The 18,057-nt window shown below is 47.0% G+C and overlaps 1 protein-coding gene across 3 annotated transcripts in view; it reads right to left on the bottom strand.

The window, feature by feature from the left end:
* Positions 1 to 18,057, bottom strand: part of ncf1 (neutrophil cytosolic factor 1) — a 93,052-nt gene that overhangs the window by 23,971 nt on the left and 51,024 nt on the right. For all 3 annotated transcript variants that reach the window (XM_078421949.1, XM_078421948.1, XM_078421950.1), the window contains one exon: positions 15,096 to 15,213. In XM_078421949.1, coding sequence (XP_078278075.1) covers positions 15,096 to 15,213 — 118 coding nt within the window. The remainder of the gene's footprint in view (positions 1 to 15,095; positions 15,214 to 18,057) is intronic.

The raw sequence follows: 18,057 nt of genomic DNA, 5'->3' as shown, positions 1-18,057 counted from the left end.
CGGCCACCCATGCCGTATGACAGAGGAGAGTGATCATAAAGTATCATCAGCAGCAGTCTGGGCTGCCAGGTCTTCCAAGCAGGATGAGGGAACGTAAGAGACCATCAAGAACAGCATAAAAATAAAAGAGAAGATGTATAACATAGCAAAGAAGAGTGGGAAGCCAGAGGATTGGGACTCTTTTAAAGAGCAACACAAGATAACTAAAAAGGCAATACGGGGAAAAAGATGAGGTATGAGAGTAAGCTAGCCAATAATATAAAGGAGCTTTTTTAAGTATGTGAAGAGGAAAAAAATAGTCAAGGCAAATGTGGGTCCCTTGAAGACATAAGCAGGGGAATTTATTATGTGGAACAAGGAAATGGCAGACGAGTTGAACCGGTACTTTGGATCTGTCTTCACTAAGGAAGATACAAACAATCTCCCAGAAGTTCTAGTGGCCAGAGATCCTAGGGTAACGGAGGAACTGAAGGAAATCCACATTAGGCAGGAAATGGTGTTGGGTAGACTGATGGGACTGAAGGCTGATAAATCCCCAGGGCCTGATGGTCTGCATCCCAGGGTACTTAAGGAGGTGGCTCTAGAAATTGTGGACGCATTGGTAATCATTTTCCAATGTTCTATAGATTCAGGATCAGTTCCTGTGGATTGGAGGGTAGCTAATGTTATCCCACTTGTTAAGAAAGGAGGGAGAGAGAAAACGGGAAATTATAGACCAGTTAGTCTGACATCAGTGGTGGGGAAGATGCTGGAGTCAATTATAAAAGACGAAATTGCAGAGCATTTGGATAGCAGTAGCAGGATCATTCCGAGTCAGCATAGATTTACGAAGGGGAAATCATGCTTGACTAATCTTCTGGAATTTTTTGACGATGTAACTAGGAAAATTAACAGGGGAGAGCCGGTGGATATGGTGTACCTCGACTTTCAGAAAGCCTTCGACAAGGTCCCACATAGGAGACTAGTGGGCAAAATTAGAGCACATGGTATTGGGGATAGGGTACTGACATGGATAGAAAATTGGTTGACAGACAGAAAGCAAAGAGTGGGGATAAATGGGTCCCTTTCAGAATGGCAGGCAGTGACTAGTGGGGTACCGCAAGGCTCGGTGCTGGGACCGCAGCTATTAACAATATACATTAATGACTTGGATGAAGGGATTAAAAGTACCATTAGCAAATTTGCAGATGATACAAAGCTGGGTGGTAGTGTGAAATGTGAGGAAGATGCTATGAGATCGCAGGGTGACTTGGACAGGTTGTGTGAGTGGGCGGATGCATGGCAGATGCAGTTTAATGAGGATAAGTGTGAGGTTATCCACTTTGGTGGTAAGTATAGGAAGGCAGATTATTATCTGAATGGTGTCAAGTTAGGAAAAGGGGACGTACAACAAGATCTGGGTGTCCTAGTGCATCAGTCACTGAAAGGAAGCATGCAGGTACAGCAGGCAGTGAAGAAAGCCAATGGAATGTTGGCCTTCATAACAAGAGGAGTTGAGTATAGGAGCAAAGAGGTCCTTCTGCAGTTGTGCAGGGCCCTAGTGAGACCGCACCTGGAGTACTGTGTGCAGTTTTGGTCTCCAAATTTGAGGACGGATATTCTTGCTATTGAGGGCGTGCAGCGTAGGTTTACTAGGTTAATTCCAGGAATGGCGGGACTGTCACATGTTGAAAGACTGGAGCGGCTAGGCTTGTATACACTGGAATTTAGAAGGATGATCTTATCGAAACATATAAGATTATTAAGGGGTTGGACACCCAGATCTCGTTGTGCATCCCCTTTAGAGGCAGGAAACATGTTCCCAATGTTGGGGGAGTCCAGAACCAGGGGCCACAGTTTAAGAATAAGGGGTAGGCCATTTAGAACGGAGATGAGGAAAAACATTTTCAGTCAGAGAGTTGTAAATCTGTGGAATTCTCTGCCTCAGAAGGCAGTGGAGGCCAATTCTCTGCCTCAGAAAGCAGTGGAGGCCAATTCTCTGAATGCATCCAAGAGAGACCTCTTAAGATAGCGGAGTCAGGGGGTATGGGGAGAAGGCAGGAACGGCGTACTGATTGAGAATGATCAGCCATGATCACATTGAATGGTGGTGCTGTCTATTGTCCATCATGACAACAAAGCTGTCCTCATCCGCTGAAAGTGTCTCGCAGGTTTTACGTGGAGCACGAGACAGGGTATCTGCCAGGCGCATGTCTTTGCCACGTTTGTAAATCAGAGAAATGTCGTACCTCTGTAGTTGTAACCTCATACGCTGGAGACGAGCAGGGGCAGCGTGTATCGGGTTGTTCAGGATGCTGCTAAGTGTTTGATAGTCGATCTCGATTGTGACTGTTTTTCCGAAGATGATGTCGTTGAACTTCTTGCAGGCGAAAACGACCGCCAGCAGCTCTTTTTCAATCTGCGCGTAGCGTTGTTCCGTGTTAGTCATGGTGCGAGAGGCATAGGCAATGGGTTTGTTGCCGTCACCGTTGTTTTGGAGGCAGACTGCTCCTAGTCCATATTGGGGGGCATCGCAGGTCAGTGTGACAGGCAGCTTGACTTCAAAATAGGTGAGAGTGGGGGCACAGGACATCTGCTGTTTAAGAGTGTCGAACGCTCTCTGTTGTTCATGCCAAGACCATACAGTATCTTTGTGAGTCAGCAGGTGCAGTGGGGCTGATATTTTGTTGAAATTCGGGATGAATTTCCCCAGGTAGTTTACCATTCCAAGGAATCTCTGCGGGCCGGTCACGTCAGTGGGTGCTGGTAACTCATTGATTGCAATAGTCTTCGATGGATTGGGTTTGAAACCATCACTGGTGAATACATGGCCCACGTAGTTCACCTCGCTCACCCGGAATTTGCACTTGAGGGGGTTGAGCTTGGGGTTTATCTCTTTAGCGCGGTCAAGAACTCTTTTAAGCGTGCGTCATGTTCCTGGATAGTCTGTCCGGCAACAAGGATGTCATCGACAATAATTGAGAATGGGTAGCCAGCAAACAGTTCCATGGTGCGCTGAAATACTTCGCTTGCCGAGTTTATGTCGAATGGCATGGCTGAAATTTGTAACGTCCAAAGGGTATACTGAAAGTGGTCAGCTTGGAAGAGTTGTGATCCAGTGGAATTTGCCAGAAGGAACTCTTGGCATCGAGGACAGAGAATACTGTAGCCTTACCCAGCTGCACTGCGACGACTTCCTCTGTGCGCATAGGATAGTGTGGTCGTTTGATGGCAGTGTTCAAGTCCCTGGGATTGATACAAATCCATATTCCTTCCTTGTTCTTTCTGGTTGCTACAACCATGGTTGAGACCCAGTCCGATGGCTCATCAACAGGAACAATCACACCCATAGCCACCATCCCGCTGAGTTCATTTTGTACGCAATCCCGCATAGCACGGGGAATCCGATGGGCGGGTCAGACAACTGGCAGGACCTCTGGGTCAGTCGTGATTGTGCACTTGACAGGATGCTTGCTGAGCTGGTCGTTGAAGAGATCTCCGTATTGTGAGAGGAACTGTTGGGTGGAGCCATGTGCGGGAGACAGTTGATGGACTGCCGAATCAAAGGTGAACAAGCCAAGGTCGTTACAGGCAGCAATGCTTAGCAGAGGAGTCACTTTCTCCCGGACAACAAAAAATTCAGATTGTATACTCGTGACGCTAGATGGCACTGTAACTCGATTGTTCCAACAGGGTTGATCGTGTCCCCTCCCAAAGGGAAGCAGCCGTGGTTTGTTTGATGCCCCCGGCATTCCGAATCCTGTGGAGCACAGATAAGGATAGAACGCTGCAACGACCCCCAGTTTCAAGTTTAACAGTAACATTCACTCCGTTAATGAGGAGGGTGACCATGGGATCGAGATGTTTACCAGACAGGTCTGACAAGGAATATATGTTGATGTTCAGTCCTTCGATAGCAGGCATGTTGGGCTCGTTATGCACAGGGAGTGCTGTGGGAGTTGCGTGGGAATGTTCTGGCTGTAGCAGGTGCACAGATTGCTTTGTCTCAGCTCTCTTCCCACGGGAACGACAGCAACGGATGAAGTGATTTCTGCGTTTACAGTAATTGCAGATTTTATCAAAAGCAGGGCATTGTTCACGAATCCCAACATGCGAACCTCCACAGTTCCACATTTATTGATGAATTCGGCATAGGATCTGCAGGGCACTGCTGAAGGCTGGCGCTGAGCCCGGTAAAACATGCTGGCAACATTTATATCATAAGCAGAATGGGGGCCCGGTCCCAGAGTCTTAGTGTGCAAGTCTGTCAACTCTGCAACTCGACAGCAGTTCATTCTGCACCTTGTCAATAAGAATACCATATACCAGTCTGTCACGAACGAGACTGTTGCACAGGTTTTTGAATGCGCATCGGTTAGCAATGTTTTTTAAAGAGCTGATATAGGCTTCGACTGGCTCACCTTGCATCTGGCTGTGCGCAAAAAATCTGTGCCACTCCATTACGAGATTGGTGCATAGCTCACACAGCTGTCTGAACTTTTTTAGTAGGCAGGCTGGATCGTCCATAGATTCTGCCGAGATGATCTGAATGCCCACCGGATCCAACTGGGTGCACGTCGAATGGCTTCTGTACCAGCCATGTTGAGGAGGATAGATGCATGAATTTCTGGTGGTGCAGCATGATGTGCTGCATGGATATATACTTTGAAGTCCTCTTCGAAGATGCGCCATCATTCAGCGAGGTCGCCATCAAATACGAGCGGATCGGGCTTGCGAAACGCAGCAGCCAGAGCCAGATAACAAACAGAACAGAGAAAAAGCTAAAATAAACCGGAACCAAACTAGGCGAGTACAAGGTCCAAAACTTCTGACACCATGTTGTTTAAATCAAACCCATACACAGGAGTAACAACTCATAGTTTTATTGTAACACAAGCGGAGGAAACATTACATGCTATCGTCTCCGTAGTCAGTATCTAGTCTGCTGTGAGACAGTGGAAGGCAGCTTACATAGTTCAAGTGGGGATGAAGATCCGGACTGGATCACATGTGGAATGTGCAGCGTGCATAATAAGTGAGGTGATAGATATAGTGAAGGCGATCTAATATGGTTGATCTACAGTTCCTATTACATTTTTTCCCCTCACCTTAAACCTATGTCCTCTGCTTCTCAATTCCACTACTCTGTGTAAAAGATTGTGCATTTATCCTATCTATTCCTCTCATCATCTTGTACACCACTAGAAGATCACCTACCATCGCTCCCGCGCTCCAAGGAATAAAGTCCTAGCCTGCCCAAACTTTCCCTAAAACTCAGGCCCTTGAGTCCTGGCAACATCCTCGTAAATCAACATCTTTCCTGTAACTGAGCATCCAGAACTGAACACAATATTCTAAACGTGGCCAACCTCTTCACTCCATACTCTGACTGATGGGGACCAATATGCCAAAAGCCTTCTGGACCACCCTATCTGCTTATGACGACACTTTCAAGGAACTATGTACCTGCACTCCTAGATTCCTCTGCTCTACAACATTCTCCAGAGCCGACATTCACTGTGTAGGTCCTGCCTGGTTTGACTTCCCAATATGCAACACCTCGTACGTCTCTACATTAAAGTCCATTAACCATTCCTTAATCCACCTGCCCAACCGATCAAGATCCTGCTGCAATTTTTGACAATCATCTTCACTAAGTGCAATACCACACACTTTAGTGTCATCTGCAAATGTACTAATTATGCCTTGTACGTTCCCACCCAAATTTCAATCTGATTTGTGAGGCATGATTTCCCACTTATAAAGCTATGGTGAATATCCCTAATCAGCCCCTGTCCATCTCAATGTACGTATATCTTGTCCTAAAGGAAAGAAAATAAAAGCTCCAACATCATAGGTGGATAATTTAGTCAAAGAGGAATTTGGCCCTTCAGCCCATTGTCCACCCCAACCATCAAACAGAGCACCCGGAGAAAACCCACGAGAAGATCGTACAAACTCTGTACAGACAGCACCCATAGTCAGGATTGAACCCGGGTCTCTAGTGCTGTAAATCAGCAACTCTACCACTGAGCCACCGAACGGTGAGACTGATGAGCACAGAATGTGGATCAGCACTAATATTAGCAGTATAGCGGCCAGCACCTGTCCTCCACTATCACCCTGAGTACCGGCACACCACAGGGCTGTGTTCTGAGCCCCATGCTCTACTCCCTCTTCACGCACGACTGTGTTCCTGCATTCGACACCAACACCATTGTCAAGTTTGCAGACGACACAACGGTGATCGGGCTTATCACCAATGGTGATGAAATAAAATACAGAGCGGAGGTGCAGAACCTGGCGGACTGGTGCTCGGATAACAACCTGTCCCTAAATACCACCAAGACCAAGGAGCTGATCATCAACTTCCGTAGGTCACATAACGGGGAATATGCCCCGATCTCTATCAACGGGGACAGTGTGGAGAGAGAGTCCAGCTTCAAGTTTCTGGGCACTCACATTTCGGAGGACATAACATGGTCCTATAACACCGCTGCGCTGGTCAAGAAGGCACAGCAAAGACTGTTCTACCTAAGAACACTGAAAAAGTCTGGTCTACCCCAACGGCTGCTGACGACCTTCTACCGCTGCACCATAGAGAGCATCCTAACGCATGGCATCCCTGTGTGGTACCTCAGCTGCACGGAGGCAGAAAGGAAAGCTCTACAGCGGGTAGTCCATAGAGCTCAGAGGACCATCGGAACACAGCTACCAGACTTGGAGGGCATCTACAACACACGATGCCTCAGAAAAGCCACCAGCATCCACAAAGACTCCTCACACCCCTGCAACAGTCTGTTCGAACTCCTTCCATCGGGCAGACGATACAAGGCCTTCTACGCCTGCACCTCCAGACTCAGGAACAGCTTCATCCCCAGGGCCATAGCTGCTATGAATCGGTCCTGCTGAGCCGGATGGTCACATCGCACAGTGATCCGGCACAGATCAACTTGCACTTTATCCTATCTAAAACTGTTACAATTGTTCCGTTGGGTTGCTGTTGTCTAAATTAATTAAACTATTGCATCGTATGGGAGGCGCATTCCCAATCTCGTTGTACCCCTGGGTACAATGACAATAAAGATATATTATATTGTATTGCATCAATTAGCTCCCAAGCTGCCACTTGCACAGACTTTGCATTTGCATTCGCACTTGCATAAGCATCGCATTAACTCCAAACCTGAAATAACACAACTGGTTGTAGACTTCTCTTGATTCATGGTATGCAGGATAAGTCTCCTCTTGTGTCCTGAGATCTTCAGCCTTCTTACCAGGCTATCAGTGCAGAAAGTAACCGAACTTCATCTTGGATGGTGACCATAAGCCTCAAGGTACTCATGGAGAAAAATGAGGTTGATCATCGACATGTGGGCCTGAACTGAGGGAGGGCAGATTCCAATAGTGTAAGGCAGGTCCTGTGAGAGTAGGTTGGCAGCAATTGCTGAGAGTGACAAAGATGGAAAGTTTCAGAACTTAGGATATTGAAGGGAAAAGGAGCTGCCCAGTGGCGCATCGGTAGAGTTGTAGCCTTACGCAAACCTCCAGATTCAGGGACAGCTTATTCCCAGCTATTATCAGGCAACTGAACCATCCTATCTTTAACCAGCGAGGGGACTTGGTTGACCCTCAGTCTATCTTTAATCGGATTTTACTGGACTTATTTTTGCACTAAACATTATTCCCTTTGTCCTGTATCTGTACACTGTGGATGGCTCGATTGTAATCGTATGTAATCATTCCGCCAACTGGATAGCATACAACAAATGTTTTATAGTTTAGTTCAGTTTATTATTGTCACATGTAAAGCTTTCACTGTACCACAATACCTTTGACAATAAACTAAACTAAACTAACCACATAAATGGCCACAGAAATGGTCAGGCCGCATTTGGAGTACTGAGCAAATTTGGGCCACATATCTGAGGAAGGATAGAAACATAGAAAATAGGTGTAGGAGGAGGCCATTCGGCCCTTCCAGCCAGCACCACCATTCATTGTGATCATGGCTGATCGTCCCCAATCAATAACCCGTGCCTGCACTTCTCCCCATATCCCTTGATTCCACTAGCCCCTAGAGCTCTATCTAACTCTCTCTTAAATCCATCCAGTGATTTGGGTTACACTGCCCTCCGTGGCAGAGAATTCCACAAATTCACAACTCTCTGGGTGAAAAAGTTTTTTCTTACCTCAGTTTTAAATGGCCTCCCCTTTATTCTAAAACTGTGGCCCCTGGTTCTGGACTCGCCCAACATTGGGAACATTTTTCCTGCATCTAGCTAGTCTAGTCCTTTTATAATTTTATATGTTTCTATGAGATCCCCTCTCATCCTTCTAAACTCCAGTGAATACAAGCCTAGTCTTTTCAATCTTTCTTCATATGACAGTCCCGCCATCCCAGGGATCAATCTCATGAGCCTACGCTGCACTGCCTCAATTACAAGGATGTCCTTCCTCAAATTAGGAGACCAAAACTGTACACAATACTCCAGATGTGGTCTTACCAGGGCCCTATACAACTGCAGAAGGACCTCTTTATTCCTATACTGAAATCCTCTTGTTATGAAGGCCAACATTCCATTAGCTTTCTTCACTGCCTGCTGTACCTGCACGCCAACGTTCAGTGACTGGTGTACAAGGACACCCAGGTCTCGCTGCACCTCCCCCTTACCTAACCTAACACCATTGAGATAATAATCTGCCTCCTTGTTTTTGTCGCCAAAGTGGATAACCTCACATTTATCTATATTATACTGCATCTACCATGCATCTGCCCACTCACTCAACCTGTCCAGGTCACCCTGCAACCTCCTAACATCCTCTTCACAGTTTACACTGCCACCCAGCTTTGTGTCATCCGCAAACTTGCTAGTGTTGCTTCTAATTCCCTCTTCCAAATCATTAATATATATGGTAAACAGTTGCGGCCCCAATACCGAGCCTTGCGATACTCCACTCGCCACTGCCTGCCATTCTGAAAAGGACCTATTTACTCCTACTCTTTGCTTCCTGTCTGCCAACCAATTTTCTATCCATGTCAACACCCTACCCCCAATACCATGTGCTCTAATTTTAGTCACCAATCTCCCGTGTGGGACCTTATCAAAGGCTCTTTGAAAGTCTAGATATACTACATCTACTGGCTCCCCTTCATCCATTTTACTTGTCACATTCTCATAAAATTCCAGAAGATTAGTCAAGCATGATTTCCCTTTCATAAATCCATGCTGACATGGACTTATCCTTTTACTGCTATCCAAATGCACCGTTATTACCTCTTTAATAATTGACTCCAGCATCTTTCCCACCACCAAAGTCAGGTTAACTGGTCTGTAATTCCCCGTTTTCTCCCTCGTTCCTTTCTTGAAAAATGGGATAACATTAGCTATCGTCCAATCCACAGGAACTGATCCTGAATCTATTGAACATTGGAAAATGATCACCAATGCGGCCACTATTTCTACAGCCACCTCCCTGAGGACCCTGGGATGCAGACCATCAGGCCCAGGGGATTTATCATCCTTCAGTCCCATTAGTCGAACCAATATTATTTCACGCCTAATGAAAATTTATTTCAGTTCCTCTACCCCCCTAGATCCTCTGTCCTCCAGTACATCTGGGAGATTGTTTGTGTCTTCCTTAGTGAAGACAGATCCGAAGTACCTGCTCAACTCTTCTGCCATTTCCTTGTTACCCATAATAATTTTGCCCGTGTCTGCCTTCAAGGGACCCACATTTCACTTTGCTACTCTTTTTCTCTTAACATATCTAAAGAAGCGTTTACTGTCCTTCTTTATATTCTTGGCCAGCTTCCCCTCGTACTTCATCTTTTCAGCCCGTATTGCCCGTTTTGTTACCTTCTGTTGTCTTAGGAAAGCTTCCCAATCCTCTGACTTCCGTTACTCTTTGCTGTGTTATACATCTTTTCTTTTAGTTTTATTCCATCCCTAACTTCTCTTATCAGCCACGGTTTCCTCCTACTCCCCTGAGAATCTTTCTTCCTTTTCGGAATGAAATGATCCTGCGTCTTCCGGATTATGCCCAGAAATTCCTGCCATTGCTGTTCCACCGTCATTCCTGCTCGGATCCCTTTCCACTCTACCTTGGCCAGCTCCTCTCTCATGCCTTCATTGTCCCCTGTGTTCAACTGCATCACTGACAGTTCCGTTTAACCTTCTCCTTCTCAAATTGCTGATTAAAACTAATCATATTATGATCACTACCTCCTTTACCTCGAGTTCTCTTATCAAATCTGGTTCATTGCAGAATAATAATCCAGAATTGGCTTTTCTCTGGTAGGCTCCAAACAAGCTGCTCTAAGAATCCATCTCGGAGGCACTCTACAAACTCTCTTTCTTGGGGTCCAGAACCAACCTGATTTTCCCAGTCTACCTGCATATTGAAATCCCCCATCACCACAGTGGCATTACCTGTCTTACATGCCAGTTTTAACTCCTGCTGTAATTTACACCCTACATCCAGGCTACTATTTGGGGGTCTGTAGATAACACCAATTAGTGTCTTGCCTTTACAATTCCTCAACTCAATCCACAGTGACTCTACCTTGTCAGTCCCTATGTCTTCCCTCGCAAGGGACTGAATTTCATCCCTCACCAGCAGAGCTACCCCACCGCCTCTGCCCACCTGCCTGTCCTTTCTATAGGATGTATAACCCTGAATATTAAGTTCCCAGGCCCGATCCTTCTGCAGCCACGTCTCTGTAATCCCCACAATCCCCTCATATTTACCAACCTCTAACTGAGCCTCAAGCTCATCTACTTTATTTCTTATACTTCGCGCATTCATATACAATACTTTTAATTCCTTACTCATCTCACCCTTCACATCGATCCCTATTACACTTGGCCATACTCTCCTATCCCTTTGTGAGCTTTCTTTCCCGTTAATTATGGGGTCATTAACTATCCCTTAACTTTCTTTCCCTTTAACTCCATCCTTGACTATTCCATTTGACACCCCCCCCCTTATTTATTTTAAAACCACCCATGTAGCAGTGGCAAACCTGCCTGCCAGAATGCTGGTCCCCCACTGTGCTGGCTCTGGACAGGGTCCAGAGGAGGTTTACAAGAATGATTCCAGGAATGAGTGGGTTAGCATATGATGAGCGTTTGACAGCACTGGGCCTGTACTCGCTGAAGTCATAGAGGCATAGAGTGATACAGTGTGGAAACAAGCCCTTCGGCCCAACTCGTCCACACCGGCCTACAATGTCCCAGCTACACTAGCCCCACTTGCCTGCGCTTGGTCCATATCCCTCCAAACCTGTCCTATCCATGTACCTGTCTAAACTGTTTCTTAAATGGGATGGGATAGTCCCAGCCTCAACTACCTCCTCTGGTAGCTTGTTCCATACACCCACCACCCTTTGTGTGAAAAGATTACCCCTCGGATTCCTATTAAATCTTTTCCCCTTCACCTTAAACCTATGTCTTCGGGTCCTCGCTTCCCCTCTCATGATCTTATACACCTCTATAAGATCACCCCTTATCTTTCTACGCTCCATGAAATAGAGACCCAGTCTACACAACCTCTCCCTACACCTCACACCCTCTAGACCTGGCAACATCCTCGTAAATCTTTTCTGAATCCTTTCAAGCTTGACAATATCTTTCCTATAACATGGTGCTCAGAACTGAACACAATATTCTAAATGCGGTTTCACCGTCTTAGACAACTGCAACATGACCTCCCAACTTCTATACTCAATACTCTGACTGATGAAGGCCAAAGTGCCAAAAGCCTTTTTGACCATCTTATCTATCTGCGACTCGACCTTCAAGGAACCATGCACCTGTACTCCTAGATCCTTCTGCTCTACAACACTACCCAGAGGTACATTTACTGTGAAGATTTTGCCTTGTTCGGTCCCAAAATGCAACACCTCACACTTCTCTGTATTCAATTCCATCAACTATTCCTCCGCCCACCTGGCCAATCGATCCAGATCCTGCTGCAATCGTTCACAACCATCTTCACTATCTGCAAAACCACTCACTTTTGCATCATCAACAAACTTGCTAATCTTGCCCTGTATGTTCTCATCCAAATCATTGATGTAGATGACCAACAGTAACGGGCCCGGCACGAACCCTGAGGCACACCACTAGTCACAGGCCTCCAGTCTGAGAAGCAACCTTCCACCATCACCCTCTGCTTCCTTCCATGGAGCCAATGTGCTATCCATTCAGCTACGTCTCCTTGGATTCCATGCGATCTAACCTTCCACAGCAGCCTATCATGCGGCACCTTGTCGAACGCCTTACTGAAGTCCATGTACACAACATCTGCAGCTCTGCCCTCATCAACCTTTTTGGTCACGTCTTCAAAAAAATCAATCAGATTTGTGAAACATGACCTCCCACGGAAAAAACCATGCTGACTCTCCCTAATTAGCCCTTGCCCATCCAAATGCCTGCATATCCTATCCCTCAGAATACTCTCCAGTAACTTACCAACTGCAGATGTTAAGCTCACCGGCCTATAGTTCCCAACATATTCCCTGCAGCCCTTCTTAAAAAGAGGTACAACATTTGCCACCCTCAAGTCTTCCGGCACCTCTCCTGTATTTAAGGACGACTCCTAAATTTCAGCCAGGGCTCCTGCAATTTCCTCTCTAGTTTCCCACAATGTCTTCAGATATATCAGATCAGACCCTGAGATTTGTCTACCTTCAAACACGACAGCACCTTCAGTACTTCTTCGACGGTAACCATGACTGCTCTCAATACACTTCCAGTGACTGCTCTAATTTCCTCCATCCTACTGTCTTTCTCCTCGGGAAATACAGAGGAGAAATACTCATTTAGGACCTTGCCCATCTCCTGTTGATCCCTTTTCCCCTTATGTATTTATTAAATCTTTTGGGATTGTCCTTAATGCTACCTGCCAGAGCTCTCCTGGCTGCTTTTTGCCTTTCTGATTTCATTTTTTAGTTTACTCCTTAGCTCCTGAAACTCCTCCAGTGATGCACTTGATCCCAGCTGCCCATATCTGTGCCATTGCATCCTTCTTGTTTTTGACTAACGTCTCAATTTTCTTCGTCAGCCAAGCTTCCTTACGTTTGCCTGCTTTCCCTTCACTCTAACGGGGATGTACATATCCTGAGCTTTCTTCAGTACATCCCACTTGGCCGATGTTCCTGTCCCCTCAAATAACCTGCTCCAGTCAACTTGAGCGAGACCTTATCTCATATCCTCAAAGTTGGCCTTACCCCAGTTGAGCATTTTAACACGTGGACCCTCTCCGTCTCTATCCATAACTATCTTAAACCTAATCAACTGTGGTCACTGGTCCCAAAAGGCTCCTCCACACACACTTCATTAACTTGCCCTTCCCAATTTCCCAATACTAGATCCAGCGTTGTCTATCATGTGTGGGGGCCTCCACATGCTGTTTAAGAAAACTCTCCTGAACTCTTTTGAGGGATTGCACCCCATCTAAACCCTTCACGCTATGATTTTCCCAGCCTGTATTTTGTAAGGTTAAAATCCCCTACTACAATAATCTTATTTGACCTGCAGCTGTCTGCAATCTCCTGGCACATCTGTTCTTCTCATTCTCGTTGACTATTCAGAGGTCTGTAGTACACCCCCAGCAAGATGATCATCTCTTTCTTGTTCCTCAGCTCCACCCATATAGCCTCACGAGACGAACTGTCCATAATGTCACCTTTGAACACAGCCGTCACATCCTCCTTAATCAACAAAGCCTCTTTGTCCCTCACCCCTGCCTCTCCTGAAGCTCCTGTACCCCGGATCATTGAGCTGCCAGCCCTCCCCTCCCTTAGCCAGGTTTCAGTCATGTCTACAACGTACCTATCCATGCCCTGAGCTCATCTGTCTTACCCGTCAGGCCCCTTGCATTAAAATACATGTAGTTTAAACCAACCTCCTTCCTCGCTCTCCGCCTTTCACCTGCCTATTCTATCCACTAACCTTCCACACCACCCTCCAGATCAACTTCTAGCCTCTCACGTGCCTCTGTCCTGCACGAGATCCCATCCCCCTGCTAATCTAGTTGAAACCCTCCTGTGTAGCATTAGCAAACCTGGTCGCTAGGATGTTGGTCCCCCTCCAGTTAAGGTGCAATCTGTCCCTTTTATACAGGTCACCCCTGCCCCGGAAGAGATCCCATTTATCCAGAAATCTGAATCCCTGCCCCCTGCACCAACTCCTCAGCCACACATTCATTTCCCCTATCTTCCTATTCTTACCTTCACTAGCACAAGGTTCTGGAAGCAATCCTGAGATCACTACCCTGTAGGTCCTGCTTTTCAGTCTTCTACCCAATTCCGTAAATTCTTGTTGCAGAACCTCCTTCCGACCTATATCGTTCATGCCAACATACACAAAAACCTCTGGCTGCTTCCCTCACTCTTAAGGATGCCGTGCAGCTGCTCCGAGACGTCCTGGACCCTGGCACCAGTGAGGTAGCACACTAACCTGGAGTCTTGCCTGCTGCCGCAGAATCTCCTGTCCGTACCTCTGATGGAGTTTCCCACCACTATGGCTCTGCCTGACGTCACTCTTCCCTGTTGAGCCTCGGCACCAGGGTTGGAATCACAGCCCTGGTTGCCACTCAATCTTGTCGTGTCATCCGCTCCCAAGAGGGCATACCTGTGTTCAGTCGGTACGGCCACCGGGGTCTCCTGCACTCCACATTTACTCCTCTTTCTCACAGTCACCCACCTTTGCTCTTCCTGTGTCGTTGGTGTATTCTTTAGTCAGAGGGCAGTTAATCTGTGGAACTCATTGCCACAGAGGGCTGTAGAGGCCGTCAGAGGATATTTGAAAACAAAGCTCTTGGTTAGAACGGATGACAGGGGTTATGGGGAGAAGGTAGGAAAATGGGATTAGGAGGCAGAGATCAGCCATGATTGAATGGCGGAGTAGACGGGATGAGCCGAATGGCCTAATTCTACTCCAATAACTTGTGAACTTGTGAAGTAAACACCTCACAATGTATTTTACGGCTGCAGAGGTTTGCAGGGAGATTTGTGGCCTTGCAAATTTCAATATAAAGGAAAAGGTTTTCACGTAGCTGAAACAGGGAGCGTAGCAGCGATGTTCAATGTGCGATGTGCACTTACTTACCGAACCACCCACCAACCGTCTAGCAACTTATGGATCACATCCACCAGCTCGTCCTCACTCAGGCTTAGCTCATCCTTCTGCCCAGCTCTGTAGCTGTGAATTACTTTGTAAACTTCACCTGCAACATCACACAAGGTCAATCCAACACTGAGTAGAGTATTATGTACATCAAAACAGCCCGAGCCAAACTAAGTGGCCGAACATTGTAGAATGCAAAGTCCAACAAGAATAACTACAATCAGACATGCATTACACAGAGTCACTGTACATAGGCCCAGAATTATATAGTGCACAGTCCCAGACTGATGCATCACACGGACCCACTGCACATAGGCCCAGAATGCTAAGGTACACAGTCCCGCCCTACACCAGCCCAGACTGATGCATTACACAGTTCCACCCTACACCAGCCCAGACTGATGCATAACATGCATTGCACAGTCCCACCTTACACCAGCCCAGACTGATGCATTACACAGTCCCACCCTACATGGATTGATATATTACACAGTCCCACCGTACACAGGCCCTGGCTGATGCCCTGCAGCCTCTTAAGCACCACCATTGAGGGGGAAACATCGTTCAGTAAAGAATGATGACATCTCGGATGTCCGCGTATGGAAAGCTTCATCTTGCGAGCAAATGCGGCAGAGGTGGAGAGATTGAGAGTTGGGGATAGTGTGGTGGGAAGCAGTGGGGGGGACATGTAGTTAAGTTAACTTTGGGAGTCGGTAGGTTTGTAATTCATGTCAGTCAATAGTCTGTCTCCTGCGAAGGACCATTGCATACGTTCTGGTTGGTAGATTACACAGGCCCACCACACAGGCCCAGGCTTCAGTTCAGCTCAGTTTAGTTTATTGCCACGTGTACTGAGGTACAGTGAAAAGCTTTTGGTTTGCAGGCTAACCAGTCAGCAGAAAGAAAATACATGATTATGAGTGGAGTAGCGTGCGCTGCAGTCGCAGCTGCGGCTTGCCTGCAGTCCGTCTGTCTTTTGTGTTTTTTGTTGTTTTTGTCTGAATTGTAGTTTTAATATGGTGTAGGGTTTGTATGTTATGTTTGGGGGGGGTGGGAGGGAACGGGAACTGTAAAATTCTCTCTCCCGAACGGAGACGCGACCTTTGTTTCTGTGTCGTGTCTCCGTTCCCGCTGCGGCCTACCAGCGGCCATGCACCTGGGACCACCTGGGGCTCTGGTTCGCAGAGCCCGCGGCCCGGACTCACCACCTGCGGCGCTGGCCGCCTTCGGATGCTGCGGGAGCGGCTGCGACTCGTCTCCGGAGGCTCCGACACAGGCCGCGTGGACGTCGGAAGCCCGCAGGCCCCTGGGTGGGGGCCGACATCGGGAGCTCCGGCAGCGGCAGAGGCAGCGTGTTCACCCGCCCCGAATCGCGGGGCTTGGGTCGGCCCGCCGCAGACCTTTCACCGTCCGGCACGGCCTGGAATAGGCCGCGGGATTTTCACCGCCCCGACGTGGCAACGACAACAGCCTGACCGCGGGACAAGACGGCAGGGGAAGAGAAAAGACATTGTGGCCTTCCATCACAGTGAGGAGGGACTGGAGGAGACTCACTGTGATGGATGTTTCTTTTTGTTTGGTGTTAGTTGTGATTGTATGTGTTATTGCATTTTTATTGATTATTCTTATTGGTCTTATTGTTTAACTGCGGGTAATGTTTCATTTCACTACACATTTATGTGTATGTGACAAATAAACGACTATTGACTATTGACTATTGACTATTGACTACAATTGATCCATTTACAGTGTAAGGGAATACATGATAAGGGAATAACGTTTAGTGCAAGATAAAGCCAGCAAAGTCCGATCATGGATAGTCCGAGGGTAGATAGTAGATAAAGAGGTAGATGGTAGTTCAGCACTGCTCTCTGGTTGTGATAGGATGATTCAGTTGCCTGATAACAGCTGGGAAGAAACTGTCCCTGCATCTGGAGGTGTGCGTTTTCACATTTCTATACCTTTTGCCTGATGGGAGAGGGGAGAAGAGGGAATGACCACGGTGCGACTCATCCTTGATTAGGCTGCTGGCCTTGCCGACGCAGCGTGAGGTATAAACGGATTACACAGACCCTTTCTCTGATGGTTCAGGCTGATATTTAACACCTATTAAGGTTCAGTGTGGGCCCAGATTGGACAAGCTGAAGCAGAATACTCAGCTTTAACTCCAACTATAACTTTACTTTAACTTTAACCAAACACTTTATCTTCCCATCCCACACTGACCTGTCCGTCCTGGGCTTCCTCCATTGTCAGAGTGAGGCCAAATGCAAATTGGAGGAACAGCACCTCATATTTCACGTGGACAGTGCATGCCGTGGCCACCCCCTGGGTCATCTCCCTCGGCACGGAGTGGACAGGGCTGGGGAAGGGTCTGGAGCTACAGGGTTTGCCTGAAGGGGCTAGAGTGAACTTGTGCGGGCAAATGAAGAGAGTGAATGTTCTGATGCTACATTAAAATTACTGTTAATCCTTACCTGGCGTCTTGCCTGATTCCTGCTGCAACACTACAACAGCTTTAAATCTGGCGATATGAATATTGATTTCTCCAACTTCAAGTAATCCTTGCAACCCTTCCTCTCTCCACCCCTCCCCCAACCTAGTTGTCATACTAATTTCACTGTCGTTCTTTTAGTTTCATTGTCTGTATAACTCGTTATCACCTAGCCCACAGTCAACAATGCACTATTGTGGGCTCCACCTTTCCTTGATCATCGTAGATTCTTGCATATCTTATATTCATATCTTCTATCTCTCTCTTTTCCCTTTCCCTTGACAGTCTGATGAAAGGTCTCGACCCAAAATGTCGAGTCCACCGAGCCCGCACTGACCAGCGTTCATGCATCAGTTCTATGTCACCTATTTCTTTTCTCCAGAGATGCTGGGTTACTCCAGCATTTTGGGTCAACCTGTAAAATACTCCGTCTCAGGCTGGCATATTACC

Source organism: Rhinoraja longicauda, chromosome 26, assembly GCF_053455715.1.
Source record: "Rhinoraja longicauda isolate Sanriku21f chromosome 26, sRhiLon1.1, whole genome shotgun sequence".
Classification (NCBI taxonomy): domain Eukaryota; kingdom Metazoa; phylum Chordata; class Chondrichthyes; order Rajiformes; family Arhynchobatidae; genus Rhinoraja; species Rhinoraja longicauda.
This window is presented reverse-complemented; position numbering and strand designations above follow the sequence as displayed.